The sequence below is a fragment of the Canis lupus genome, chromosome 26 (assembly GCF_003254725.2).
Source record: "Canis lupus dingo isolate Sandy chromosome 26, ASM325472v2, whole genome shotgun sequence".
Classification (NCBI taxonomy): domain Eukaryota; kingdom Metazoa; phylum Chordata; class Mammalia; order Carnivora; family Canidae; genus Canis; species Canis lupus.
This window is the reverse complement of record NC_064268.1, coordinates 19,455,505-19,476,583: the sequence shown is the minus strand read 5'-3', so window position 1 is coordinate 19,476,583 and position 21,079 is coordinate 19,455,505. Positions and strand designations below refer to the sequence as shown.

Genomic DNA, 21,079 nt, shown 5'->3' with positions numbered 1-21,079 from the left:
ACAGCTGAGATATATGCACTTTGCTGTATGTAAATCACACCTCCAAAATATTTACTTAAAGTATTTTATGTATTTATTGATAATATTCTTATAACAATGAATATAATACTCATATCAATTCAAAGCACATTTATTAAGATTTTACTTATATATTTGAGAGAGAGAGAGAGCACACAAGGAGAGGGGCAGAGGGGTAGAGAGAGAAAGGGAGAGAATCCTAAGAGAATCCTACAACCCTAAGATCATGATCCGAAACCAAGAGTCCAATGCTTAACTGACTGAGCCACCCGGGCGCCCCAATACTAAGCACATTCAGAGTCAGCTATGCTCTGGGCAGGGTCCTCGGCACTTGATGCACCCTTCATGACAACCCTATGAAGTACTAATATGATCCCCCCCTAAAGATTACAACACAAGGCACAGAGTCATGGAGGAGGTTGCCTCTGTCACACAACTAGTAGGTTGCAAAGCTGGAATTTGAACAAACTCCCGAGTCTGTGCTTTATCTAACTAGCTGTGTCTGACTCTCAGCAAAACAGAGAGGGGCCGCTGTCCCCACGGCACTTAACGCTCTTGGGGGAGAGACATAACAACGCACCTCAGCACTTCAGCTCACAGGAGCAGAGTGCACAGAAGTAGACAGGAGAAGCCCCAGCCTCGGCGTGCAAGGATGCCACCACCAAGCATGTGCCTCCCTTCTACTCGACTCTTCCAGGTGATCGTGGGGGTACAGTAACTCCAGGCACGTGGGTGCACCCAGTACCGTGCCTGGTGCACAGCAGGTCCTTAACACAGGCTGGCTGAATAAACGAGCAGGGGGCAGAATCGAGATCAGCTAGGAAGAAACCTTTCTCTGGCAACACCTCCTATAGGTTCAGAAAGGATTCCGGATTAGCTCCAGGGAAGGCTGGATGACTCCGACCCCATGCAGGTGCCCAGAGTAACTGTGAGAATCCTGGGGTCTAGAGAGATGGCTTATGGGGGACAGAACACAGAGATGGGGCAGGGGCACCCACAGAAAACCCAAGTGGCCCAGCATGTATTTATCAGGGGAGGTGAGAACAAAGATGGAATTTCCCTAGCTGGTCAGGACGAGGTCTGACCCTCAGGTCCCCGAGACCTGACCACTACAGCCCCAGTGACCCTGTGAGGAGGACACTTTGCTGTGGCACCGAGAACTCTGATTTACAGTCTAGAGCCTCTCTGCACCATGTTCCTAGCAAGAAAGCCCAGCTCCACAGAGCCCTGTAAGTTATTCACCCAGTGGATTCGGCTGGCGGCCACCCAGGAGTGTAGGGTCCGTTCCTGTGTCTGTCCCTGTGCTCATTCATCTGTCCATCTGCTATGTTCTGAGTAGCACTAATGCGCTAGGTGAGTGTCGGGCTTGGAGGACCAGAAAGGACAAACACTTCTCAGCACTGCCTTGTGGTCCAGCAAGAATTACTAGGAAAATTTTGGAAGAATTTGGCAGAGACACCTCTAGGATCAGAACGGGGGTGCTAATAATCCAGGCAGCCATGCATTTGTTCAAGTTGTTCAGCCATTCATTCATTCAAGTATGAGATGTCTGTTCAAGCGATTCCGCAGCATGACCTCCTATAATGGCATATGGTCCTTGAGGGCGGTGACCATCCCTGTCTCATTCCCTGCTGGATCTCTGGGCCTCCACGAGTGCCTGGCATACAGCGGGTGCTCATTAAATATTTGCTGCCTGAGTGAACTGCTTGAAGGAACTGTTTGTCCAAAGGGGGCACCCACACAACTATCCCCACCTGGGGCTCTTGCTACACAGGCAGATTCTAGGGCCTGCCTCAGACCCGTACGAGCCCCACCTGAGACTCTTCTCAGTGACCCAGCACCCAAGGCATCCACCGACATCTGACTTCAGTCCTCCCAGTGTTAGCCCCTTTCGGCACCGGAGGATAGACAACACTGCTCGAGGAAGACAAGGTCCTTGGCCAAAGCCCAAAACACAGGGAGTAGCAGCGGCAAGATTCGAACCCAGGCCTCCCATCTGTACCACCCCTACGTTTCCTCCATCCTCCCTTGCCCCCACCTTGGCCATCAGATCCGCCCAGGCAGCACAGATTCTTCCCCACAATTCAGCTCAGAGGAGGGATTACATTTTCCCACCGATGGCACAGAGTTGTTGAAAATCCACAGGGCTCCACATTATATGAAAGGCTTAGGGAACTCATGAAGCAGAGCTCTGACAGCCGGTTCCTTTTTCCAGCCCTCCCCCAAAAGGCCTCGTATTTATGCATGAGGAGAGGAAAAAAAATCTCCAGCGTAGGATATGAAAAACCTCCAACTGTTGTTCCCCCACTTATAGAGCAGAACGCCTCTGATTAACCCTTTGTAGCCACTTCCTTCCTAATTAGTGGCGGCTGTTAATGACCTCTCCCCTCAACCAATGCACCAAATATGCTTCCCTCATCAAGTAGCAACACAGGGGTGGGAGGGAGGGCTCAGAGTGGCGTGTCCTGCGAGGTGGGTGGGGACGCCAAGAGGAAGCAAAGGAGTCTGGGGGAGTGGGGCAGGGAGCCCCTGGCTCCATCTCTGTATGACAGGCCCACCTGCTCTTCTCCTTAAAATTCCACCAAAGCCTGTGCCACTGTCTTGTCATTCCAGGCAGAGGAACGGCTTGTGAAAAGGCCGGGAGGAGGTGACTGGAAAGGGAGACCGGGTACAGGGAAGCACAAGTGACCACTGACTATTACTGACAGGGCGCTCACTGCGTGCCAGGTGCTCTGCTAGGCGTTTTACACCTGTTACGAAGGAATTCTCGCTCTTGTAAGTAGGATGATTCCCTTTTTACAGACAGGGAAACTGAGGCTTAGGCAAAGTCACACAGCTAGCAGATGGAGAAGCAGGGATTTGAATCCAGGTTGATTCCACTAGGACGGCCTTAAAAGGCCATACAAAAACCTCCATCCACAGATAGGGAAACTGAGGCCCGCAGTGGATGCTATGGAGAAGAGGTTAGCTCAAGGCTGCACAGTTTGGATATGTACTTTAATCTACTTTCTGAAAACTTCCCTAAGGTGGGAACTGTCTCTTGATCTTTAATGCCTCACACAGAGTTGTGCAAATAGCAGGAGCTTAGTAAATGTTTGTCCCTCAGCTCTGATGGATATCAAGGTTGAGAACGACATGGCACCTAAATACCCCAACTTTGAATTCAGAAACCCAAGTTCCAAGTCTGGATCTGTCACCGACTTGCTATGTGATTTTCTGTAGGTCTCTTTCCTTCTCTGTACCATGTTTCCCTAACATGAAAAGTGTGGGATGGAATGATCTAGATGTTCTGACAATCAAAGTTCAGGAGCAGCTCTCAGAACAGGTACTTTATGCCAAAGTCCTGTCCCTTGGTGATCTGTTTACACTGCTTCCAGGGCTCATATAAAAACCTTTATGGACAATGAAACTCTGTTTTCCCATCATCCACCACAGCAGCTACCTTGGTACACTCTTTAAACTTAGCACCAGAGGTTCTAGAAACTTCTGGGTACTTCTTGCCAAGATGTCTGCAGAGGGTGGGGGAGGCAGGCAGCTGCCTCAACACAGCCCCACATCTATCCATCCCCTTCCCTAGAGCAGAAGACAATTACCAAGAAGAAAGAACAGACTTCCAGCCTCTAACTGAGGAATTATAGATGTTAAATTATAGGTGTGCCTAGGGAGGGGCCATTTCTAGAAATCAGGCTGCTGAGTGACAGGAATGTGGGCTGCTGGATAATTTCTGGCTTTGGCAGAAAGCAAATATTTGATGCAGAGCCTGACAACACAGGACTCGGAATTCAAGAGACTGTGAAAAGTATCTTCAAATGCTGGGGGATATGCCCCAGCACACCTCAACTCCCATGACAGGTCACAGCTAGCACGACAATAAAGCACTGACTGTGTGCGGAGTACTATGCAGGGGACCCAACAAGCACGTCCTGTCATCCTCATAACACCTTTGTCAATAAACATGACTTGCTCCATTTTGTAGCCAAAGAAAAAATGCCTTATCAGAGATGAAAGACTGGCTCAAAATTACATCGGGAGTCAAAGGTTGTTTTACCTAAAAGTTAGGCAATTCCAAAGTCCTACCAATGTCTTGACTTCTCTCACAGTCTGTTGGCTAAGGCCACCTGGTTATTTAGGCCTCGCAGAGACTTCAAGTCACATCTCTTGGTTCCCATGTTGGACTCTCACTATTCATACATCAGTGGTTTGCAATTGTGGGCAAATTTGCCCCCAACGGACATTTGGTAAAGTCTGGAGCACTGGTCAGAGGCGGAGGATGCTGCGCAACGTCCCACAATTCATAGGACAGCTCCCACCACAAAGAATGAGCCAGCCCCAAGGATCAATGTGGTCGTGATGTGAAACCCTGGTTTACATCATGGTGTCTCAGGAAAGGCACACCAGGTCCCTCTATCCATTGTCTTGATTGGGAGGGACAAGAAATGAGGCATCAGCAGACCTGGGCTGGAGTCCAGGTTGTAAACTGGGTGACCTTGGGCAAGTCTCATCCTCTCCCTGAGCCTCAGTTTTATCATCTGTAAAACAGGGCTGACAAAGATAACACCTGCTACATGGGGGTGCCGCGGGGGTGTGATAAGACAGTGGCTTTGTTCAGTGGCTGGCACGTAGGAAGTGCTCAAGATGTTACTCTGTAAAAGCCTTAATTTCCCCACCTGTGAAATGGGACAATAGTCTCTACCTTGGAGTGATGCTCGAGCTTTTTTCCTACAATGCTATTACACGGACGTCACATTTTCCCAGATGGCTTTGCTACAAGACCCTACCAGCCTGGAGAGGTAGCAACTGTACAGAGCTGCTAGACCAGCAGTGAACTTTGGGTGCACAAGAAATAAACATTTTGCGTTGCACTGCTGAGAGTTGGCTGTTCATTACCGCAGCATAACATGCCCTAACCTGACTAATATATCAAGATTATATGGAGTATAACAGTAGCTAATATTTATCACACTCTTTCTAGGTAATGGGCGCTGTGCTATGTGCTTCGCAAGGAAACAGAGGCTCACAGAAGTAAAATCACCTGTCTGAGGTCCCATAGCTAGTTAGTGGCAAAGCTGGGATTCAAACTCAAGCTCAGATCTGCCTGAAGGGAGAGCAAAGCTCTTAACTGGATTGACCTAATTCTACCTGCACCTTTTTTTTTTTCCTCAATCAGGAAAAAGTAGCCAAAGACAGCAAATCTATGTTTAAAAGCCAGAAGTAAAAATTGTTCACAAACGTTGCAATGTTTAACTCCTGGCAGTAACTTATGTTTTAGGATCCTCCTTTCTATAGAGTGGGGTGATCTGAAGTACTCCCCTGGCCTAGAAACTGATGCTGGAGAGAAGCCACTCTTGCATACCATGCTCCCAAATCGGTGTAGAGTTCACTGCTGGGTATGGCTCAGACTTTATGATGAATGTTTGATGAGTTAAATGTGGGTGATGAGCACTTAGGATCCAAGAAATGGATTCCATCCCATGCCAGGAGATTTACGCCAACTCCTAAAAGGGTGAATTGCTCAAAAAGCCTCTGGGACCCTAAACCCAGGCTGGCTGAGCAGCCTGTATTACGAGCAAGAACCACAGATGCAAGAAAAGCCTCCAGAGAGAACCCAAAAGCTTTCCTATTACAGACCTTAGGTCACTTGAGTTCTTCCTACTTCAATTTACTCATCTGTAAGAAGAAGGAGTAAGTAATACTCCCTAGCCACTCTCAGACTGTTGCTTGTGGTAGGTATAAAAGAGAAGAAACTGGTATTCATTATCTATCACTGCATAACAAATAGCCCCAAAATATAGTGGCCTGAAATGACAACCATTTGCTATCTCTTGGTATCTAGAAGTCAGGGACCTAAGAGGGGCTGAGCTGAGTGGTCCTGTCTCATGGTGTCTCATGAGGTTGGATTTGAGCTGTTGGCTAGAGATGCAGCCTCAACCCGCAAGCTAAAGGATCCACTTCCAAGCTCACAGATGTGGTTGATGGAACCTCCTTGCCACATGGGCCTCACTACAGGGCTGCCCAAGCATCCTCAAGGCATGGCAGCTGGCTTGTCTCGGAGCGCATGCTCCAGGAAAGGGAAAGATTACACAAGGTGGCAGCTGCAGGGTCTTTGCAACTTGACTTCAGAAGTGACGCTGTGACTTTGGCTAGATTGTATCAGTCATGAAAGCCCAGCCAGTCTGGCGGGCGAGGCAACTTCACCATGGTCATCACCATCAGGAGGCAACAATCCATGGGGGCCACTCTGAGGCTACCTCTGTGTGTTTGAATGTGTCTTGCCAACTATTAAGCATTAATCAAATAACAATGATGATGATGATGACGATCTCATCTACTGAGATCCTCCTAAGCGCCAAGCACCGAGCTGTATCCCATGTGGCATCACCTCAGTATAACCTCCACCATGGCCATGGAGTGAAGCAATATCATTGTCCCCATCAGACAGAAGGCAAGGCATAGAAATGAAGTAGGCTGCCCCAAGTCTCTTAGCAACTGAGAGGCAAAGCCAGGATTCAAACCAACAGCTGCGTGCTGGAGCTAGCCTGCCCTGGCTGCCCAGAGACAACCACGAAATGTTCAGGAGTCAGTTGTGAGCTGGCTGGTTAACAGAGCCATTAAATTAAATAAACGCACAATTAGGGGGCCCTGGGTCACTCAGGTGGTGAAGCATCTCCCTTCAGCTCAGGTTGTGATCCCAAGGTCTCAGGATCGAGTCCCACATCAGACTCCCGGCTCAGCAGGGGGCCTGCTTCTCCCTTTCCCTCTGCCCCTCTTTCATTCTGGCTCTTTCTCAAGTAAATAAATTTAAAAATCTTTTTAAAAATTAATTAAATGAACACACAATGGAACAAATCCCATCAAAAGCAAGAGTAACAGATGTTAAAATCTTATCATTCCCTAATTACCACCTTTTACTATCACCTATGGCCCGGAGGTCACTGATGTATATATGGAGTCTACATAGTGCAAGCCTGGCATGGTGCACTGAACATCCTTTCCCAGCTCTGTGTGTGCTGACGGCTAGTCGGTAGCTTGCAACTGGCCGTGGTGGGAGTATTTACACCATGGGGATAGGCAGATGCTCCAAATCAGGGCTTTCCCCACAACAAAGACCCAGGTGTAAAGCATCTACCAGCCAACCACTATAACTAACTCCAGATGTCACTTCCTCTCCTAAGAAATTATCTTTTTTCAAAAGGATTTTATTTATTTATTTGACAGAGAATGAGATTGAGAGAGCACAAGCAGGCAGAGTGGCAGGCAGAGGGAGAGGGAGAAGCAGGCTCCCCAATGAGGAGGGAGCCTGATGTGGGGCTTGATCCCAGGACCTCAGGATCATGACCTGAGCTGAAGGCAGATACTTAACCAACTGAGCCACCCAGGTGCCCTCCTGAGGACTTATCTTTTTGACTCCTTGCTAAAGTCACCATTCTTCATGAAACCCCAAAATGTAACATTCCCTGTGATACGTATCAATCCAGATTTCCTTCCTGAAATGTTTGACTTCCTGATGAGGAAGTGAGGGGTGTTTGTCTGAACAAAACATCTGATATTTGAAAATGCTTAAAGAGAAAGAAAGGGAGAGTCACAGAGGGGGCCCCCGGGGCACAGAGACAGAAAGGGGCGTGTTTCAACCTCAGGGATGGCTCAGAAATCTGGACAACTGAGTGCAAACCAGACCCACCTCTGCAGTCACTCCTGATAGCCAAAAATGGGAAACGACCCACGAGTCCAACCAGAGGGGTTAATAAATCAGCATGCTGCATGGCCATGACAACGTTTTCTTTTTGTTTTTTCCTAAAGATAAATAAAACTGCTACATTTTTGAAAGGTCAGAAAGACAAGGAAGGTTGGCAATTTGGTTTGAGGGAGAGAAGAAAAAAGACAGGAAGGAAATGCATTTGAATGCCAAGAGTGGTTCTCACTGATGTTAGAATAATGGGTGGATTTTGTTTTCACTCAGTTTTTCTGTACTTTCCAAATAGGAGATGAGCACACCCCACTTTCTTAGTTGGGGGGAGGGTAGCGGAGATCAACATGACTTCACACAGGCAGAGCCTCGTGGAGCAGCCAAGCCCTTTGTCCTGTCCTGCGTATCTCTCCAGGTCTCTCCCAGAGGCCCCAGGTCTGGGCCCAGCCTTTGGACCCAGATGGATCCATGAAGGGGCCATTGTTCTCAGGGTGACATCATTCTATTGCCTGGAGGGTGAAAAGGAGCCCTGAGACTGGGTGCGGCCAGCCCAAGAGAAAGCGGCCAGGCCACTTCGCGCTGGCCTCTGGGGCTGCAGTGAGGTCTAACCCACCAGCTGCATGCCCTAAGGGGCAGCCTGAGAGCAGGGCACCTGACAAGGTTCTTGACATGCCCTGGCAGGCAGCACTTGGCATTGGCATTGGCAGTGGGAGATGGAGGAAGGGGTCACAGCAACTGGACCCTACTTCCCTAAAGGCCAGTCTAATAACAACCTGTATCTGGCACACAGTAGGTGCTCAGTAAGTGGTAGCTGCAGAGGTGAAGAAAGCCAGAGGAGTGCTCCAGGCAGAGGGCACCAGGAGGGCAAAGGCCCTGGGGTCCTGGAAAGAACCCCAGACCTCCCTGGGCAGGACTCCTGGTGTCTACTCCCAGAAGGTGTGTAGCTGGCCTCAGTTTACCTATCTCCATTATGGCGATGGTGCTGCAAGGTGAACACAAAAATAAAGGAGAGGATTTCAGGAAAGCAGACACAACATCAGCTCCTATACCAAGGTGAACCAGGCCAGCTCAAGACCCCAGCCCCTCACAGGCCTTGCCTTCTAGTGGAGCACACAGAACAGAATGTGACTTTGCTTGGAAAAAAAGATCTTTCCAGATATAATTAAGTTAAAGATATCAAGATGAGCCCCTGGATTATTTGGGGGACCCTAAAGTCAATGACAGGTGTCCTTATAATAGAGGAAAAGGTCACGTGAAGACAGAGGCAGGGATTGGAGTGACACAGCCACAGGCCGAGGAATGCTTGGAGCCCCGAGAAGCTGTGAGAGGCAGGAGGGGTCCTCCCACCGAGCCTAGGCAGGAGGTGTGGCTTGATCCCACCTGGACTGGGGGCTTCTGGCCTCCAGGACTTTGCGAGAGGATTCCCACTGTTTTCAGCCACCAGGTTTGTGGTCACTTATTTCAACAGCCTGAAGACACTAATACAAAGGAAACACTGATGAAATCGGAGCTTCTGAAGACGAGAGCCACGAACATCCCTTTCCTTTCAAAATCTCTGCCACTTGCTAAAAAAGGGTGTGCGTCTGTGTGTGTGTGTGTGTGTGTGTGTGTGTGTGTGTGTGTAGAGTGGGGAGATGCATGCAGGGCCCTGTTGAATATTTTAAGCATCCACTTCACTCCATAATTGACACAGAACCAAATACTCCCACTCAGCCTCTGGCTGGAGGACTGAACATGCAGCCAGACACCAGTGCTCACACCATGGATCCCCAGGGCAGGGTACAGCTGAGGGCCCCTCAAGGCAGACCCACGTTGCAGCACTGGAGTCCCAGCCTCACCCGCCTACTCCAGCTGTGTGACCCCAGGCCAGTGACTTGACCTCTCTGTGCTTCGGATTTCTCATCCATGAAATACGGGGCTATCCCACCATTTCCCTCAGGGACACGAGTTTCTGGCAAGTAGCAGGTGCATGATGGATGTCAGATCCTTGCCCTTCTCCCCCTGCCTCTGGTGATGGGGGACATACTCCAGGGACGGTGACAGTCCTACCCAAACCAAATTATATACTGACCAGTTCTCAACTGGGGAAGGGGGGTAGTTTTGCCCACAGGGGACACTGGGCAGTGTCCGCTGGGTTGTCCTGACTGGGAGAGTGCTGCTGGCACCTCCTGGGGTCAGGCCAGGGAGGATCCTACAATACATGGGACACCAGCGTCGTGCCCGCCAAAGAATGATCTGGCCCAAGACACCCGTGGTGGCGAGATTGAGAAACTCCGATAAATGGCAGTAGTTTGATGTTACGGACAGGTCTCTGTTATCTCAAGATCGTTTCCTCGCTTCCAGCACATGGATTATGTAGTCATGTGCTGACGTGTTTTACTTTCTGCCCCCTGGAAAGTACCTTTAAGGAGGCAGGAGTTGTGCCTGCCTCTTCACAGCCACCTCCCCAGCGCCAGCACCCTGGGACACGCTCGATCAATGCACATGGACCGAAACACAAGGGAATGAACATACACAAGTAATAACACACCTTGCGTTTAGTGCAGCACCTGGCACATGGGAAATGCTCACGGAAGGCCGGGCAGACTCTTATTCTCTTTCCTAAGGCGGCCACTCTGACCGGCTGGGCAGGTGGAACTTAGATCCCCAGAGTGTGTCCCACCCCAGCGCCCAGAGTGACCTGAGATGCACGCCTGTCTGCCAGGTGCTTAAGAGGTGCCAGGGTTCACCAGACACATTCCAGGTGAAAGCCCATTTTACAGATGAGGACGCGGAAGCTAAAAGAGGTGATTTAATGTGCCCAGGTCACTTGGCTAGCACATGGAGGACCTGAGACCTGATCTCAAGCCTGTCCCATTCCTGGGCCCTCTGGGTAGCAGTCCATGACCCTGGACACCCACCACTTCCCGCTTTTATTCCAGTCTCCGTCTCTGCGGCACTGCCATTGTTCCTGGGTTCTGGAATTTTCTGCCTGGACTCTACTTGGAGTCCATCTAGTCTGCTGGGCTTCGTTCTCAGGCTCACTGGGCTGCAGCACAAACGTGCCTCTTCCTGCCTTTGTCGCTCAGAGACAATGCATTTGTTTTTCCCTCTTTCCCCCTTTTATTCCTTGGACGGAGAGGCAAGCCATTAGCAAATTATTTCGTGGTTGGCTTTAGAAAACATTTCAGGGCACGCCTTTGAGGGTTACTTTATGCCTCTGGTAGATTCTTCTTTAGTGCTCTGAGTAAATACGAGCCTGAGGCAGGACTTGGAACAGAACGGACTTTTTTAGATACATCACGTACAAGTTCAAGTTATAAAGACCAAATCCCGCTCCCCTCCCCACCCCCGTAACGGATGCGCCCCTGGTCCCCAAACTCTTAAGTAACTGTGGCTTTACACAGTTTCCTCCTATAAAACAAATATTTAAGTGAGGCCCCCAAGTAAAAAGGGCGTGTGCAGATTTTCCAGTTCACTGGGGATCTCTGAAGAAACGGCCGGAGAGAAAAGGTCTGGTTGTTGCAACGGCAGACTTTGAAGGCACACGTACCACACGCTAGGCACAGCTGCACGTGTCCCACATTTCCAGGCATGTCTGTGCCCGTATACAAAGAATAATGGGGAATGGAAACGTGCAGTGACCATAATCCCCATTCTGCAGATGAGGAAGCTGAGACTTCCTTTATCCCGCCGAGTCAGAACACCATGATATCCAACAGGGAGAAGGCATTTTTTTAAAGATTTTATTTATTTATTCATGAGAGACACACAGAGAGGCAGAGACACAGGCAGAGGGAGAAGCTCTGATCGAGCCTGATGCGGGACTCGATCCCAGGACCCGGGATCACAACCTGAGCCAAAGGCAGATGCTCAACCACTGAGCCACCCAGGAGTCCCAGGGAGAAGGCATTTGTACAAGTGCACGCATACTCTGTAGCCAGCACTGCTCCCGGCGCCTGTTTCAACCTCCACACGATGCCTTGGCTCACCCCATTTCACAGAAGAGGCAACTGAGGCCTCATCACGGGTCAAAAATCCCTCAACCAGGACATAGCAGAGTCTGATTCAAGCCCTCAACCCTGATTGATGCCAGCTGGTGCTCACTGCTCAGTAGATGCCAAATGCTAAGTGGGCAGGAACCTGAAGCCCAGACTTATTCAGCGCACACTTATGCTGCTACAGGCGCTGTGACACGATAGTGAGCAGAGGAGGCAAGGCCCCTGCACAGTCTAACGTCATTCATTCCTTCACCACGCTGGGGAGGCAGGCCACACGGCGGCTGACACATTACACAGGGCGACAAGGCTTGGCGGATGGGAGCCAGTGCCCAGGGCCAGCTGAGGGCCAGAGAGCTGAACGTTACCAAACCCCATGCCCTTAACTGCACTGACAGAGGGGACGAGAGAGAGATGCTCATAGAGACAGAGATAAAGAGGCGAGAGACATGCACAGAGACAGAGACAGATATAGAGACAGAGACAGAAAGAATGAATCAGAAGCTTTCTCTCCCTGGCCCAACAAACCCCTTCCGGAGGTTGGGTTGGAGGAACTGTCTTATAAATTCAGGCCCCACTGATTTTTCCAGGCTATAAAGCAGCACAGACCCTCCAGAGAACATGTCACATTACTGAGACCCTGTGTGTTTGCATCTGACTGGTCTGCTTGCTGTGTGACCCTGGGAGAGTCACACACCACTCCGGGGATGCTGAGGCCCTGCACCTGTCAGGGCAGCTGTGAGCTTCCAGTGACTGCAAGAATGCAGAGGGCCGGCTCGAGCCTGGTGTACCCCATGGCTCTGTCCCTCAATGCTGCGTCCCACAATGACTATCAGTGCGTATCACCATCCTGGACCCAGAGAAGGAGCTGGCCTGACACTGTCAGTGGGGGGAGGCTCCTATGTGAAAGCACCAAGCCCTCTCTTTGAGTTCAATCCTGGTCAATGAGGTGGGCTTCCCTGAAGTTATCGGGGAGGCCTGGAGACAAAAAAGGAGGAGCTTAGCTGGAAAGAGCCTGGAGGAAGGGGTGGCTCAAAGCCTGGGATCCTGGCCCTGGTTTTGCCATTCACTCACTGTGCTTCCCCAGGAAGGTGTCTTTCCCTCTCTGGGCCCAGTCCCACCTCTCTAAATCATCAGTGAGTTCCTTGAGATGGATTCAATACCATCCCCTAGCAGGATGCAAGCTGAATTTTTAATTATTAGACTAAATATTAATTCCACCCCGGTCTCCTAAATCTCATCGAGCTTGCCCAAGTGAGAGACAACAGAGCCCCAGGACCCACACCAAGCTCCAGGTTCACAGGCCAGCAGGCGAACTCACCCACCACCTCGGGTCTCCTTGGATAACCAGAGACAACTTTGCAATTTCACTTGACTGACAAGATAACAAAAGCCACAACTCAACGTGCAGATGACATGGACACTTGGCCATCCTGGGACGGTCCGAGGAGATGAAGCAGGTGCCAACTAATCCTCTCTAAAAATAGGGGAGCACAAGCATTTGTGTCTGGGGCCAGAGTGTCGGCATTTCCAGATAAATCAACTGGCCTGGCAAGCCGGGCTTACGTGCCGGCCCCATCCTCACAGACGTGGAATATACTTCCTGACCGCTTCGGGAGATACAGTAACTCCACCATCAGGGGAATCACCACCACCGATGCCTCTTTCCCAGGCACAGGGATCAGGAAACGGCCAGCTTGATTGACAATGATTCTGGAAGAGGCAACTTCCCTGGTTGGATCTATGGGGGAGCCCCCCCCCCGCCCCCGCTACGGGGCAGCATTAAAGGGGAGGAGTTTTTACTGTTGCTTTTAATATTTAAAAAAAAAAACGCAATAAGCTTACAAGGTCTGGTGGCTCCGAGTCCGTCTGCCTTTTCCTTAGGGAAGAAAATCTCTGTTGGCTGCGGGCAGAGAAGCGGCGGAAAGATTCCCGACTCCGGGAGGCGAGGTGTCGGAAGGAGGAGGTGCGCTTGAAGGGGGTCCGGCTGGCGGGCTCCCCACTTGTCCGCTCGTGGCCCACTGTGGTGGTCACTAAGTTGAGGGCCTCCTGGAAGGATCTCCTCACAGTGCCCATCCACTGGGTCATGTGGGTTTGGGCCACTGTGAGTTTGTCTCCCAGGTAATCCATGGGGCCGGAGGAGGGGAGGAAGGACGTGAGCGAGGGACAAAGCAATTGCAGTGCCAGGGTCTTCTCCCTCTTTCTACTTTCTGCTTCTGCAAGTTCTGGGCTTGCTTGGAGAGAAAGCAGCCCTCTTCAGCCAAAGCAGGAGTAAAGAACCATCGCGGAGCTGGCGGCCGGCCGCACCTGCGGGTCTCGCTGAGGATCCGGAGGCAGGTCAGGGTCGGGCTGGAAGTCCACCCACCCGAGTTGTAAAGTCAACACGCTGGGCGGTCCCAGCTCCAGCCCTGGCGGCGCTCGCAGGCTGCATCGGCTGTGACCGGGAGCTTGGGGAAATCTAGCAGCACTCACTCCAGGGTGTGACAGTTCCAGCGAGGTGGGGGAGGAAGAGGCGGTGGCCCTGGGCACCCCGGTGCGGTGCTCACCGTCCCTCAGGTAGGCGGCCCCGCCCGGGCGCACACGGGAAGGACCCGGAGGGCAGGCTGCTACCTGCCGCTGCCCCCAGCCGGACCCGGCTCACCTGACCCATGCCATGCAGGGTTTCCCTCCTGGGGACAGAGATTCTAAACCTGTCGGCCGGCAGGCAGCTAGCTCACTTCCGGAGGCAGCCACCAGGGCCCCCGGGTCCCCTGGCTCGGCAGCCCAGGATGACATCAGTCCCCGTCTTAGCGAGGGGCTTTGCTGCCCAGGAATGCAGGAGGGGCCTCGGAGAGGCGGCCGCCCAGGGAGCTGACGTCCGCCCCCATTTTTTTCTCCCCCAAGTCCCAACTCGCTCACCGGTCCCTCGGGGCTGACGGCGACTTCACGTGCCAACAGCCTACCCGCCCGGTGCCCTCACCGCGGGCTGCACGTGCGTGCGCGCCCGTCGGGGATCTGGGAGCCCTGGGAAGGTTGGGACAGTTGGGAAACTGCCTCTAGGGTGACAAGCAGCATCTCGGGACCTCCTCGGCATCTCGGCTGTCAGTCTGTCTCCCTCTGGTGGCCTGTTTCTCCATCAGGTTTTCGGTTCCCTCCCCATGTCTCAATTACCACTTGTTTGTCTCTCAGCTTGTCTGTCTGTCTCTTTCTCTCTCTCTCTCCCTCCCTCCCTGGAAATCAACACCCAGCCAGGTGAACAGCCCCGAGGTCCCCCAAGGAAGGAACGGGCTGGGCCGTACTTGAGTGCGGGCGGGGTTGCCATGGCAACCCCGGGGCACAGCATCTGCCCCATCCTGGGCGGGGGGCTGGGCACAGGGAGCAATGGGAATGATTCATGGTTTATGCTGGGTCACATGAGCTCCTGGGTTTTAACCCTTGTGGAGCTAGACTATTCGGCACAGGGCGGGGGTTGGGGGGACAGGCGAGACAGCAGCCTCTGAGACAGGATGGGGTACTTGTCGGGCAGGGTCAGCAGCAGCTGGGCAGCAGAGGGGAGGCACACTTGTTGAAGGGGCCTTCTCCCCCCAGCAGGGATCCACGCCCCTGTTCTACCGCTGAGGAAATGCAGGTTCAGAGATCTAGATTCACTTGCCTCGGGTCACACAGCAAAGATACCACCCGGGCATGGATGGAGGCAGTTTTCTGGGTCTGACAGGGCACCTGGCCCAGAGCTGGAGTTCAGTAAATATTTATTGTTCAAAGGCTGAGTCCAAGACTGAAACCGTGATAGGCCTGACTGCATCCCAAATGCCTTCCCTCACCCACGTTACCTCAGTTTTGAACAAATATTTGCTCCCTAGTTGCTGATCAAAAGGCCTTGCTTGAGAAGGTTTTCCAGGAAGGCATTTCTGACAATGCGGCTGACCCAGATCTCTTTCTACTATAGATTTCCAGTCCTTGTGGCTGTTCATTCATTCGTTCACTCATTCACTCATTCACTTCAACATTCAGAGAGTGCCTACTATGGGCCAGGCTTTGGGTACAGAGACTAAGAATGGGGCCCTGCCACTGAGGGCTCACAGTCCGGCAGGCAGCTATGACGGTGGCTAATATTCACTGAGAGCAAAGCTGAGTCCCCAACGCCATTATAAGTGTTCATGGGAGTCAACTCATGAATATTCGTGTAAACCCATCTGACGGAGGAGGAAGCTGAGGCTCAGAAAGGTAAAATCAGGGATCCCTGGGTGGCGCAGCGGTTTGGCGCCTGCCTTTGGCCCAGGGCGCGATCCTGGAGACCCGGGATCGAATCCCACATCAGGCTCCCGGTGCATGGAGCCTGCTTCTCCCTCTGCCTATGTCTCTGCCTCTCTCTCTCTCTCTCTGTGACTATCATAAATAAATAAAAATTAAAAAAAAAAAAAAAAAAAAAAGAAAGGTAAAATCACCTGCCAAGGTCATTCAGTGTGGTAGGAGCACCAAGATGGCCCCAATCTTCCTTGTCCCTGCTATTCGCACCGTGGTCTGGTCCCCTCAGAGTTGGGTCTCAGGGTCCAAGAAAATAAGGCAGGTATGACATGGTGTGATTTTCAAAGCTAGGTCATAAAAAGTATCACCGTTTCCACTTTGCTTTCTTAGAAGGTGCCAGCGGCAGCCAGCCACCGTGTTGTGAGGATGCACAAGCAGTCATATGGAGAGAACCACGTGGAGGGGATGCAAAACCCCCACCTACAGCCCGCACCAACTTGCCAGCAATGCGAGCAAACCACTTTGGAAGTAGATTCCACATTCCCTGTAAACCATCAGAGGGCTGCAGCCTTTGACTACGCTTTAGTGAAGGTCCCTGAGCCGGAGCCACCCCACTCCACTGCTCCCAAATTCCTGTCTCACAGAAATCACAGTAGATACAAATGCCCAGAGGCAGGGCAGTGTCTGGCTCATCAGGAAACCAAGGTTTGGTGCAGAATGAGAGGGGAAAGGAGAGGCTGATGAGGGGTTTTTGCAGCAGCCTGCAGGTCCTATACATTAGGAAGCATTATCCCATCATGGAGACGAGGAAACATGCATTGGGCACCAGATTCTACCTCCATGCGTGTCTGTGGCCCCGCCCACCACCCACTGGACTCTCCAGGGTCCCAAGACTTCTGGTCCCCAAAGTTCATCCATTTCCTCACGTGGATTGACCATGGCCAGCCTCCTGCAGCAGGCAGGCCACTTCATGGCTCTGCTCCCTCACCCAGCAGATGAAGAACTCCAAGGGTGGGGGCAGACATGAGAAACAGTTGAGCCCTCCCCACCTCACTCCAGGAAAGCCACACCAGAAATACATAAAGAGTTGGGAAGGGACACAGCTTTTTAACAGACCATCTGGACACAGAGGTGGGGGATCTGGGAAACTTCAGGAGGCAATAATGCTAAATCAAAGCAGTACACAAATCACCTAAAAATGAGAATACCCAGTGCTGCCGAGGTTGTGATGAACGGGACACTTTTACCCACAGTGGACGGAAATGGAAATTGGTATATAATTCTGAAGGGAACTTAATGCCCAAGATCAAAGTCTTAAAAACAATGACCTGCCAGGTAGTGACCTACATGCAGAAACATGCTGATGTCTATAACTTACTTTGATATGGAGCAAAAAATAAAAAACAAAGATGTACTAAGGAATGGATGGATGGATAGATTTTTATAAAGTAAATTTAGCAAAATGTCAGCAATTATAGAATGTAGCTGGTGATTATGTGTGAATCCCTTGTAAAATTTTTCTGAATGTTTGAAAATTATGATAAAAAGATTCGGGTAGGAGGATGTGCCTGCCTTCTGACCCTGTAGTTCACGATCCAATTCTATGCCCAGAAACCTGTCTTTGGGAACGAGAAGGATCTATAAGAACATTGTGCTACAAGGATTTTTATCAGTCATATTTGAGGCTTATATTTGTGAAAAATTAGTAGGAGTCTAAGTAGGAGCCCAAAAAGGGACTTTGTTCAGTGCTATGCTGAGCCACACTGATGTGAGGGCAAGAAAGGAAAAAATTCAGTAATACTGATCCTGTCTTTATTTGTAACGTTAATGGTTTGCTCATCATGGATTTTTATGTTAATTTTTACTTTTTAAAAATACCACATGGGGCTCCTGGGTGGCTCAGTGGTTGAGCATCTGCCTTTGGCTCAGGGCGTGATCCTGGGGTCCTGAGATCAAGTTCCGCATCAGGCTCCCCATAGGGAGCCTGCTTCTTCCTCTGTCTATGTCTCTGCCTCTCTATGTCTCTCATGAATAAATAAAATTTTTCACACAGCAGGAGGTGCTCGGATGGTTCAGTCGGTTACACATACAACTCTTGATTTTGGCTTACGTCATGATCTTGGGGTAGTGGGATCAAGCCCTGAGCTGCGCTCTGCACTCTGTGTGAAGTCTGCTTCTCTCTCTCCCTCTGCTCTTTCCCTGCTTTCTCTCTCTCTCTCTCAAAAAAATAAATAAAAAATCTTTTTAAAAACCCCATATTAAAACATTATTTACCTTGATTACTGATTTTTTGGGGGTGCCTCTTTAAATTTTGCACTATAGGCATAAATTTTACACTACAGGTCCCAGCCCTGGATTTGCTAAAACAATACAGTATCACAGTGAACTGGGGACCTGCCTCTAGCTCTTATCAGCTGTGTGACGCTGAGTAAGTTACTTAACCTCTCTGATTTTCAGAGATGAAGTCATGAAACTCATCACTGCTGTTGACCCCGCTGGTACCACTTCCTGTGTGCTGGGCATTGTGTTACCTCATTGCATTACATCATCTGCTCCCCCCAGCAATGATATAGTTTGTACCATGACTGTTACCACCATTGTATAGATGGAAAAACTGAAGCACAGGAAGTTCAGTGACCAGCCCAAGGGCACACGGCTATTAAGTGGTGGACTTTGCTACCCCCAGCCTCACACCTTTGACTAAGTAGAGGATGTCCAATCAGTCTAGATGAAGGATAGGCATCCAGACAAACAGAGGAAAGCAAGTAGCAGGCAGGACTCCACAGTTCTACCTCCTTCCAGAAGGGAAGGGTGGTAAGGAAGTGAGCTGAACAGCCAGATTGCCTGCCTGCTCCCTCTTCACTCCCTTTAGGTACAGTGTGGTCTGAAAGTGTGACTATAAAAAGCGTCGCTCCCTGAAAACTAGGACAGCACAAGCACTTTCCCCCCAGAGGGCTCTTTCTGCAAACTCTTCTATTCTCTCCAGGAAACTCCTGGGACATTGCTGGGCATCAAAAAGGAAAGAAAGCCATCTCCTTACATAAGTAATCCCCAAAATGCTGCAGATGCTGCTAAGATCCAGAAAATGAATGGGAATTTGATTCACAGTGTGAGGTGGGACCCAGAGATCACCAGTTCCAGACAAGCACGTGCAGATCCCAGAATGAGAATGTCAGTCACTCATTCATTCAACAAACACTCCCTGTGACATTGTGACATTGTGTGTGAGCTCTGTGGGGGCCCAGACGAGGACTGATAGTCCCTGGGGAGCTCAGGGTAGCTTCCTCTTCTCAGTCATTAAGGGAGTGGGAGGGTATTCCAATGGACCTCCTCAGAGTTAAAGCTCCATTTTCTCCCAAGAATCTGATACAAACATGCACACTCTGGAGAATTTCTCAGGTAGAAGAAAAGGCCAGAAAAGAAATGAACAATTGCAACACAAGTACCAAGCGCTGTGATGGCCAAGTGAGTAACATGCTGTGGGACTATTAGAGGGCTCCCAGACCAAACCCAGAAAGTGGAGTGTTGAGAAAACAAGAGCAAAGAGAAAATGATCATATACAAGGATCTACAATTGGAAGAGGGGTATCTACGTGGGGTTCTGAAGGATGAATAGGAGTCTACCTAGAAGGGCGAAATGCAGACCCACATATGCAAAGGCCAGGGAGTGTGACCATATTCAGTCTTGCTCTTGCACTTGCTGTAGCCCTGCCTAAAGCTGTCTTCTCTATCCTTCGATCTCCACCCACCTCCAGACCAGCTTCAGCAACTTCTGCCTTTTCCATAGCAGCCCTAGGAAGTCTTGCTTACATGGCCCTCTTCACAGCCTGCTTCCCCAAACACGGCACATACCTGGCCTAGGAGTACGCTAACGTCACACTGCTGTGGGCAGTGATGCAGCAGAAATTGCAGCAACCATTAGTTGAGGATTTGCTATGTGCCGGGAACGAGTTACCCACACATCTCATGTAACTCCCACAACTACCTTATAGGGTGTGTAGTGATATTAATTGTTCCCATTTTGCAAAGAAGGACAGTGAGATTTAAAGAGCTGAAGGGACTTGCTCAAGATCACTGAACTGGCAAGTGGGGCTCTGGAACCTGAACCCAGGCATGTCTGATTCTAAAGCCCTCCCTAGCATGGAAGATAGTCTCTACCCATACCTCTAGGACCCCTTAAAATGTCCAATTCTTCCCCCAGCCCCGTGGCATGAGGGTGGTGACTATGCCACATGCTTCTCTGGGTTGTCGCCTCACCTCCTGGGGTCAAGAAACATGTGCAGAAGGACTGGTCTGCTTGTATATCAACCAGTTTCCTTTCTCACCAACCGGTTTGCAGAATAATTCCCGAGACCACGTGTGGGAAGGGGTGACCCGAGGACCCAGTTTAAAATCTGTTCTGTCTCGCCTTCAGATGAAGCAACGCTGTCAGAGAGGCAGCCGATGGCTCGGGGTCTCCCTCCAAGGCTGAGCTCCTTCAGCTCAGAGTCATGGCTTCCTTATGGCAAAGAGAAGGTCATAAAGCCTGCCCATTCCAAAGGCTGTGGCAACAAACTGAGATCATCCTTGCCCAGAGCAGAGAAGACAATGGCAGCCACAAGGGGGGGTATTTATTCTATTAGAGTTGACATCATCCCATCATCCAGGTGAAGCAGGGGCTCATAGAGGGTTGGAACTGGAATGGCCAGCAGAGACAGATGCAGGCCAACCTTTTCATCTCACCCCAGAAACAGGCCAAGGTGGAGGGCTGTGTCTCAGACCCCACAGTAAATCTGTGGCAGGTACCCTCTGATTTCCCAGAGGAGACCCAGAGTCTTGGATTTCGGCAGGACCCAGCCTTCTCTCTATCCCAGCCAAATTGGACAAACTGCCGTCCTGGGCTACACCATGTCATCCCTCATTCAGCTCTTTGCAGATTCTGTTCCCACTGTCTAGGACACCATTCTATCCATTCCTCACCTGCTCAGCTTAGGTACACCCTCCTCCAAGAAGCCTTCCTTGATTTTGTCATCTTCATAGGAAGCCACCTTTGGGGTCCCACCTGGCCATCTTACCCCCCACCCCCAGCCCACATCATTAACATGCTGCACTGGAACCCGATTTACCCATCAGTCTCCCCTCTGAGCCCACGGGCAGGGGGAACATGACACATGCACCCTTGATTCGTAGCATGCAT

General features: G+C 50.7%; 1 protein-coding gene and 1 long non-coding RNA gene across 7 annotated transcripts in view; one reads left to right on the top strand and one right to left on the bottom strand.

Moving 5' to 3' along the window:
* Positions 1 to 21,079, bottom strand: part of KIAA1671 (KIAA1671 ortholog) — a 202,050-nt gene that overhangs the window by 56,035 nt on the left and 124,936 nt on the right. The window contains exon 1 of one of the 6 annotated variants that reach the window (XM_049102036.1): positions 13,525 to 13,809. The exons of the other annotated variants lie outside the window; for them this stretch is intronic. Within the exon in view, the coding sequence (XP_048957993.1) occupies positions 13,525 to 13,809 (285 nt within the window). Of the gene's footprint in view, positions 1 to 13,524; positions 13,810 to 21,079 lie in introns of those variants that run through there. 6 annotated transcript variants of the gene reach the window in all.
* Positions 13,661 to 17,958, top strand: LOC118352311 (uncharacterized). The gene is made up of 2 exons (XR_004809232.2): positions 13,661 to 13,800; positions 16,294 to 17,958. It is a non-coding gene; the product is annotated as an uncharacterized LOC118352311 (long non-coding RNA).